At 41.8% G+C, this 10,000-nt stretch overlaps 1 protein-coding gene across 1 annotated transcript in view; it reads right to left on the minus strand.

Annotated features, from left to right (window-relative positions):
* Positions 1–4,742: 4,742 nt before the first annotated feature.
* The window catches only part of LOC119571228 (tenascin-X-like), a gene marked incomplete at its 5' end in the record, with an annotated part of 16,488 nt that continues 11,230 nt past the window's right edge, over positions 4,743–10,000 (minus strand). Inside the window, 2 exons of the mRNA XM_037918634.1 lie at positions 4,743–4,870; positions 5,525–5,758. Coding sequence (XP_037774562.1) covers positions 4,743–4,870; positions 5,525–5,758 — 362 coding nt within the window. The remainder of the gene's footprint in view (positions 4,871–5,524; positions 5,759–10,000) is intronic.

Consider the following 10,000-nt stretch of genomic DNA (forward strand, 5'->3'; position numbering starts at 1 on the left):
GCGTGACTTGACTAATGGTTACCCACCGTCACACTGTACCTTGTAGCGTACTTGCAGCTCATCAGCCAATAAAATTAATTGTTTCTAATCACTTACAGACTGGCAGCAGTAGGATACGTATAATACAAACAACAGGTATAAAGATACAACGGAATACCTATATACAAATGCATCTATCTCTATCTATATATACTTATGTATTTATATAGATTTAAATACATATACATATGTGTATGTATACATATAGATATATAAATATATATACATATGTGTATGTATACATATAATATATATATATATATATAATATATATATAAAATATATATATATATATATATTATATATATATATATATATGTATATGTATGTTATATATATATATATATATATATATATATATATATATATATATATATATATATATATATATATATATTCATATATCATATATACGTATAAATACAATATATGCATGAGAATGTATATATGTGTAATTGTATATATATGTATATCATATATTGATATTTATTCATATATAAGTATCTAGACTTATCTATCTAATTAACTATCTATCTATCTATCTATATCTATCTATCTATCTATCTATCTATCTATCTATCTATCTATATATATATATATATATATATATCATATATATATTATGAAACATATAAATGAATGAAATTTTTCATCATTGTAATATATATATATATATAATATTTTATATATATATATATATATATATATATATGTATGTGTGTGTGTGTGTGTGTGTGTGTGTGTGTGGGGGGGTGTGTTTGTGTGGGGTGTGTGTGTGTGGGGGTGTGTTTTTAATGAAAAAAAAAATTATGGATGTATGTATATGTGTATATAGATAGATACATACATAGATATAGATATAAAAATATACATATATATATATATAATATATATATTATATAATATATTTTATATATATGTTATATATTTATATTTATATACATATGCATGTACATATATTTACATCTATATACATATATATGTATATATATTTTATATCTATATACATATATATGTAATATATTTATATCTATATACATATATATATATACATTTATATCTATATACATATATTTATACATCTACATGCGTAAAAAAATTACTGTATGTCATATATATATATAGGAGGGGAGGGAAAACGAAAGTTACTTGTCCCGCCTGCCCCTGGAAGGCGCCAACCCACCATGAGCTTATGGGGAAAAGCCCTTGGCCCCCCACAGGCGGACGGGGGGTCCCACAGCCCGCCGACTCTCTTTATTTGGGGCAGCGTCGGCGGGAGCGGCAGAGGTGGCGTGTACACGGAGTGGCCGCCCGAGGCTTAACCTCAGGCGAGCTTTCCGGGTGGGTGCTTGGAACATCAGGTCCTTGCGGCAGGATGAGCGGTTTAAACCTCTGCTATCGAGGAATTGGGGAGATTGGGAGTTGAGGTGGGTGCCCTCTCAGAGGTGAGAAGAACCTGGCAGCGGCACGATCAGTATGGATGGTACACCTATTACTGGTCGGGCGCAGTGATGGTCACCACCTCCAGGTGTAGCCATAGCCATCTCCAGCCGACTTCAGCCCCCGGTAGTTGAGGTGACACCGGGGCCCATGAGCGTATTATGGCAGCGAGACTGAAGCATGTCTATGGCGTCATTCTCTTATTGCTGTGTAACGCTCCTACTGTTGTTTGTAAACCCCGATGTGAAAGAGGCGTTCTATGCCAAAATCACATCTGTGGCAGACATTGCCCCCGCGAGATATTTGCCTGTGTCGAGCTGGCTATGAAATGTCTGTCGGCCCCCATGGCTCGGGAGCTGATCCCAGCAGCAAGAACAGCCTCCTTCGCCGGAACTTTGCTAGATCCCAGAGAATGAGGATCTCTGGCTCCTGGTACTAGCACTGCAACCCGCATCACTGGACATGGTATAGCAATACCAAGGAGATTGACCACATTCTTGTTAGAAACGCGAGGGAGGTCTTCCAGAACTGCAGAGTTTACTGGAGTGCCGAGTCCTGTTTCACCGACCATGGGCCCGGTTGGGGCTACACTACAGGTCCACTTCAAAACTCCCCGTCCCTCCATTGGCCACCCTAAGGTGTTTCACTTGGACAGACTAAGGGAGAGGGAGTATGCCCGTGGGTTCACCATGGCAGTTCGCTGACCAATTCACAGAACTTGAAACTGATGGACCCAGTTTGCTCTGTGGAAGTTCTTCAAGTGCAAAATAATCAAAGCGCCCAGGAGTCCATTGGCGTACACCAGGGGCAAGGTTGAATTCCATCTCCTAGTGCCTTAGAGGCCACTGAAGCATGTCGCATGGCCCGCTGAATGGCAATCAGGTCTTGGTTTCTTCTTGATGCTTAGGGCTCGGACACTGCTGAGAAGGGACAAGGAACATTCATCAGGAACCTTGCTGAGGAAGTTAAAGGGCCCTTTCTTGGTAAACAACCTTCGCCCTGCCTACCAAGCCCTGAGAAAGCTGAATCCTAAGCCCTCTTTGCAGATGACTGCAGTCCCAATCAGCGGATGGACAGATCATTTCAGATCATGTTGGGGTTCGCGAATGTTGGGCTGCGTATTTTGAGCATTGTACCAGGTAAAACCCCCCAACAGTTAGCTTGGATGCAAGCAATGTCACAATACCTGTGCCCGGGCTCACCCTCACCGAGGAACCTCCTACCCTAACGGAGGTTAGGATGGTGATTTCCAAGCTGAAGGGTGGTAAAGCTGCAAGCATATGTCATACCCCTGCTGAACTTCTAAAAGGGTGAGGTGAACTTATGGCTCGGGGCTTGCATACAGTCTTGACTGTCATGTTGCAGTCTGGTGCCATTCCCCCGAACTGTTGAGGGGTATGGTCATCCTCCTCTGGAAGGGGAAAGGGGATCGTTGGGACTGGTAGCAACTACCGTGGCATTACACTGCTCAGCATACCAGACAAAGTTTTCACCCACGCTCTTCTGAAATGGATCCGCAACCCCTACTGAAGCATCAGAGACTGGAACAGTCGGTTTCACCCAGGCAAGTCTATATAGACCGAATACTAGTTTCTTCGAGTATTGTGGAACGCCATCGTGAAATTTGGGCGTGGATTGCTTGTTTGCCTACATTGACCTCAGAAGGCGTTTGACTCAGAGCATCATGAATCACTATAGGAGATCCTGAGACTCAGGGGAATTCCGATGCAGATTTTTGTCCTAATAGCAAGCCTTTATCTGGTACTGAAATTGCTGTAAAGTTGGTGGGGGGTCTGTTTAAACTTCTTCCCTGTTAATTCAGGGATGAGGCCAAGGCTGTGTCCTGTATGTACTGGATAATGGGTAGAGTTACTAACCAAAGTCAGTGTGAAGCAACACTAGGCAATATCGAGGTCTCAGACCTTGACTTTGCCGATGATGTCGCTGGTGCGGCTCTTGATGCATTTAGCAATGAGGTGAAGCCCTTAGGCCTAGAGGTCTCCTGGACCAAGACCAAGATTCAGGACTTTGGGGGCCTGTTAGGGGAACCCGTTCAGTCGATCCCCCTGCTTGTGGTAGGACATTAAAAATTACAGAGATTTTACATACCTTGGTAGCTAGTCCATATCTCTGGGCTGTCAGACAAAGAAGTCAAAAGACATATTGGTCTGCAACAGGAGCCATGAACTTGATCAAAAAGAGCATTTGGAGATGTCAGTTTCCTATGCAGAAAAGGGCCAAATTACGCATCTACAAGGCCTTGATACTGCCAGTTTTGCTCTATGGAAGCGAACCTGGACGCTATCTAGTACCTTGGAGTCTCGTTTTTGATGCCTTTTGTAACAGTCTCTTTTTCCAGATCATGGGGTACAGTTGGCAGGACCAAAGTGTCCAACCGTCGGTTACACCGTGAGACTGGCATGGGACCCCGTTACCTTTTCATAATCCGGGATCGCCACTCAGGCTATATGGGCACCTAGTTTTTTTCCCTGTGGGCGACCCCGCCCATCAGGTTGTCTCTTTGCGAGACAACCCTGGGTGGAGGAGGCCTGTGGGATGACCCAGGAAATCATGGCTTGGGCGCTCGATGAGACCTGTCGCGGGGAAATTTAGAGAGGGGCCGGGGGCCTGCTGGAGTTTCGCCTCAAGGGACCCTCCTGGTTGGAAGCGAGAGGTGGATGGGGCCCCATGCGCCCCCGTCGGCGTTAGCCCCTTGATGATGATGATGAAAGATTACATATGTATGCATGTATACATTATAGGTATGTATGTATATATGTATATATATATATATATTTATTTATTTATTCTTATTTATTATTTATTTATTTATCTATTTATTTATTTTTTTATATATACATATTCTTTCTATATTCATGTTATGTGTGAAGACTTATTTTCTGTATCTCCAGAATGCACTGCCAGCCCAGATGCACTGCTCAGAGGGGCGTTTGCAAACAACTTGCGCACAAGGTGAAACGGAAATTGACAACGGATGTTCAGGCCCGGTTTGCAAATGTTGTTTTTCCTCCTCCTGCAACTTGCCTGCCACATCAACATGCCAGGGAAAGTGTGTGGATGCCAGGCAGTGTGATGACGTTCTAACAGGTTCAAACCCGGTTTAAAGGAGCAAAAATTTTGTCTGTTGCCGAGGTGAGTACACACATAACCTAAATATATGACACATTTGTAATACTTTCCAAAAGTAATACCACTTTCTTAAGACATCGAGGCATCGTCGAAACGCCCTCGAAGTACTTCGTCTACTTCAATTCGCAGAGGCGTGTGTATAACAATTCCAATATTACAAGACATTCATAAACAACAGCTGCGTGGCTTGACTTCGTAACAACTTTGAAAAGCCGAACAGCTAGCCTCTCTCCATTACTTGCTTAAATACAGACCAAAAGCATAATATATATCTCTTATTCGTCTACGGCACCCCAAAAGACAACAGAATATGTGTGTTATGCATACAATAGACAACAGATATAATCATATTTATTTGCATAAAATCACACACACAAACCTTACATATACATATTTACATATATGTGTGTATATATGTATGTGTGTACGTATAGTAATATGAAACATAAAAATAACACTATCTACTATACGTACACACATACATATATACACACATATATGTAAATATGTATATGTAGGTTTTGTGTGTGTGTTATAGCAAATATAATATGATTATATCTTATGTCTATTGTATGCATAAAACACATATTCTGTTGTCTTTTTTGTGCCGTAGACGAATAAGAGATTATATTTATGCTTTTGGTCTGTATTTAGCAAGTAATGGAGAGAGGCTAGCTGTTCGGCTTTCAAAGTTTGTTACAAAATCAAGCCCGCAGCTGTTTTTTTGATGAATGTCTTGTAATATTGGAATTGTTATAACACCCTCTGCGAATTGAAGTAGACGAGTACTTCGAGGGCGTTTCGACGATGCCCCGATGTCTTAAGAAAGTGGTATTACTTTTTGGGAAAATATTTTCAAATGTGTCATATATTTTTGGTTATGTGTGTGACTCACCTCGGCAACAGACACAATTTGCTCCATTACGGTTGAACCTGTTAAACGTCATCACACTGCCTGGCATCCACACACTTTCCTGGCATGTTGATGTGGCAGGGCAAGTTGCAGGAGGAGGAGAACAACATTTGCAACCGGTGCCTGAACATCCGTTGTCAATTTCCGTTTTTACCTTGTGCGCAAGTCGTTTGCAAACGCCCCCCTGAGCAGTGGGATCTGGCTGTGCAGTGCATTCTGGAGATACAGAAAATAAGTCTTCACACATATACATGAATATAGAAAGAATATGTATATTAAATAAATAAATAAATAAATAAATAAATAAATAAATAAATAAATAAATAAATAAATAAATATATATATATACATATATACATACATACCTATACATGTATACATGCATACATATATATCATCATCATCATCATCAAGGGCTAACGCCGACGGGGGCGCATGGCCTCATCCACCTCTCGCTTCCAACCAGGAGGGTCCCTTGAGGCGAAACTCCAGGCAGGCCCTCGCCCATCTCTAATTCCTCGCGAAGGTCTCATCGAGCTGCCCAAGCCATGATCTCCTGGGTCATCCCACAGGCCTCCTCCACCCAGGGTTGTCTCGCAAAGAGACAACCTGATGGGCAGGGTCGTCCACAGGGAAACGAACTAGGTGCCCATATAGCCTGAGTTGGCGATCCCGGATTATGCAAGTAACAGGTCCCATGCCAGTCTCACGGTGCAGCCGACGGTTGGACACGTGGTCCTGCCAACTGTACCCCATGATCTGGCAAAGAGACTTTTTTACAAAAGGCATCAAGACGAGACTCCAAGGTACTAGATAGCGTCCAGGTTTCGCTTCCATAGAGCAAAACTGGCAGTATCAAGGCCTTGTAGATGCGTAACTTGGTCCTTCTGCATAGGTACTGACATCTCCAAATGCTCTTGTTGATCAAGTTCATGGCTCCTGTTGCCAGACCAATTGTCTATGACTTCTTTGTCTGACAGCCCAGAGATATGGACTATGCTACCAAGGTATGTAAAACTCTCTGAAACTTTTAATGTCCTCACCACAAGCATGGATCGACTGAACGGGTTCCCCTAACAGGCCCCCAAAGTCCTGAATCTTGGTCTTGGTCCAGGAGACCTCTAGGCCAAAGGCTTTCACCTCATTGCTAAATGCATCAAGAGCCCCCACCAGCGACATCATGGGCAAAGTCAAGGTCTGAGACCTCGATATTGCCTAGTGTTGCTTCACACTGACTTTGGTTAGTAACTCTACCCATTATCCAGTACATACAGGACACAGCCTTGCCTCATCCCTGAATTAACAGGGAAGAAGTTTGACAGACCCCCACCACACTTTACAGCAATTTCAGTACCAGTATAAAGGCTTGCTATTAGGACAATAATCTGCATGGGAATTCCCCTGAGTCTCAGGATCTCCTATAGTGATTCATGATGCTCTGAGTCAAACGCCTTCTTGAGGTCAATGTAGGCTACAAGCAATCCACGACCAAACTCACGACGGCGTTCCACAATTCCTCGAAGCACTAGTATTCGGTCTATTATGGACTTGCCTGGAGTGAAACCAGACTGTTCCAGTCTCTGATGCTTCAGTAGGTGGTTTTCGGATCCATTTCAGAAGAGCGTGGGTGAAAACTTTGCCTGGTATGCTGAGCAGTGTAATGCCACGGTAGTTGCTACAGTCCCAACGATCCCCTTTCCCCTTCCAGAGGAGGATGACCATACCCTCAACAGTTCGGGGGAATGGCACCAGACTGCCACATGACAGTCAAGACTGTATGCAAGCCCCGAGCCATAAGTTCACCTCCAGCCTTTAGAAGTTCCCGCAGGGATATCACATATGCCTGCAGCTTTCCCACCCCTTTAGCTTGGAAATCACCATCCTAACCTCCGTTGGGTAGGAGGTTCCTCGGTGATGGGTGAGTCCGGCACAGGTATTGTGACAAATTTCTTGCATCCAAGCTAACTGTTGGAGGGTTTACCTGGTACAACTGCTCAAAATACGCAGCCCAACATTCGCGAACCCCAACATGATCTGAAATGATCTGTCCATCCGCTGATTGGACTGCAGTCATCTGCAAAAAGGGCTTAGATTCAGCTTTCTCAGGGGTTGGTAGGCAGGGCGAAGGTTGTTTACCAAGAAATGGCCTTCAACTTCCTCAGCAAGGTTCCTGATGAACTGTTCCTTGTCCCTTCTCAGCAGTGTCCGAGCCCTAAGCATCAAGAAGCAACACAAGACCTGATTGCCATTCAGCCGGGCCATGCGACATGCTTCAGTGGCCTCTAAGGTCACTAGGGAGATGGAATTCACCTTGCCCTCTGGTGTACGCCAATGGACTCCTGGGCTGCTTTTATTATTTTGCACTTGAAGAACTTCCACAGAGCAACTGGGTCCATGAAGGTTTCAAGTTCTGTGAATTGGTCAGCGACTGCCATGGTGAACCCACGGGCATACTCCGTCTCCCTTAGTCTGTCCAAGTGAAACACCTTAGGGTGGCCAATGGAGGGACGGGGAGTTTTGAAGTGGACCTGTAGTGTAGCCACAACCAGCCTATGGTCGGTGAAACAGGACTCGGCACTCCAGTAAACTCTGCAGTTCTGGAAGATCCTCCATCGCGTGCTAACAAGAATGTGGTCAATCTCCTTGGTATTGCTATACCATGTCCAGTGATGCGGGTTGCAGTGCTAGTACCAGGAGCCAGAGATCCTCATTCTCTGGGATCTAGCAAAGTCCCGGCGAAGGAGGCTGTTCTTGCTGCTGGGATCAGCTCCCGAGCCATGGGGGCCGACAGACATTTCATAGCCAGCTCGATCACAGGCAAATATCTCGCGGGGGGCAATTGTCTGCCACAGATGTGAGTTTGGCATAGAACGCCTCTTTCACATCGAGTTTACAAACAACAGTAGGAGCGTACACAGCAATAAGAGACATGACGCCATAGACATGCTTCAGTCTCGCTGCCATAATACGCTCATCGACCGGTGTCACCTCAACTACCGAGGGCTGAAGTCGGCTGGAGATGGCTATGGCTACACCCTGGAGGTGGTGACCATCACTGCAGCCCGACCAGTATAGGTGTACCCACCCATACTGATCGTGCCGCTGCCAGGTCTTCTCACCTCTGAGAGGGCAGCCACCTCAACTCCCAATCTCTCCAATTCCCTCGATCGCAGAGGTAACCGCTCATCCTGCCGCAAGGACCTGATGTTCCAAGCACCCACCCGGAAAGCTCGCCTGAGGTTAAGCCTCGGGCGGCCACTCCGTGTACACGCCACCTCTGCCGCTCCCGCCGACGCTGCCCCAAATAAAGAGAGTCGGCGGGCTGTGGGACCCCCCGTCCGCCTGTGGGGTTCCCAAGGGCTTTGCCCCATAAGCTTCATGGTGGGTTGGCGCCTTCCAGGGCGCAGGCGGGACAAGTAACTTTCGTTTCCATCCCATCCTATATATATATACATACAGTAATTTTTTTTTCGCATGTAGATGTATAAAATATATGTATATAGATATAAATGTATATATATATTTATATAGATATAAATTTTATATACATATATATGTATATAGATATAAATATATATACTTATATATGTATATAGATGTAAATATATGTACATGCATATGTATATAAATATAATATAAAATACATATATATATATATATATATATATTATAATTTTATAAATTTTATATATATGTATATTTTTTTTATCTTATCTATGTATGTATCTATCTATTACCAATACATACATCCATAATTTTTTATCATTACACATACACACACACACACACACACACACACACACACCCCACACACACACCCACACACACACACACACACACCATATTATATATATTAAAATATATATAATATTAATATATATATATTATATATATACAATGATGAAAAATTTCATTCATTTATATGTTTCATATATATATATATATTATATATATATATATATATAGATAGATAGATAGATAGATAGAGAGATAGATAGATAGTTATAGATAATATAGATAGATAGATAGATAGTTAATTAGATAGATAAGTCCCAGATACTTATATTTTGAATAAATATCATATATGATATACATATATATACAATTACACATATATACATTCTCATGCATATATTGTATTTATACGTATATTGATATATGAATATATATATATGCACGTGCTCATGAATATATATATATATATATATATATATATATATATTATATATATAACATACATATACATTATATATAAATATATATATATATATTATATATATATATATATATATATATATTATATATATATATTATATGTATACATACACATATGTATATATATTTATATATCTATATGTATACATACACATATGTATATGTATTTAAATCTATTAAATACATAAGTTATATAGATAGAGATAGATGCTTTTGTATATAGGTATTCCGTTGTATCTTTAT

Source organism: Penaeus monodon, unplaced genomic scaffold (assembly GCF_015228065.2).
Source record: "Penaeus monodon isolate SGIC_2016 unplaced genomic scaffold, NSTDA_Pmon_1 PmonScaffold_556, whole genome shotgun sequence".
NCBI lineage: Eukaryota > Metazoa > Arthropoda > Malacostraca > Decapoda > Penaeidae > Penaeus > Penaeus monodon.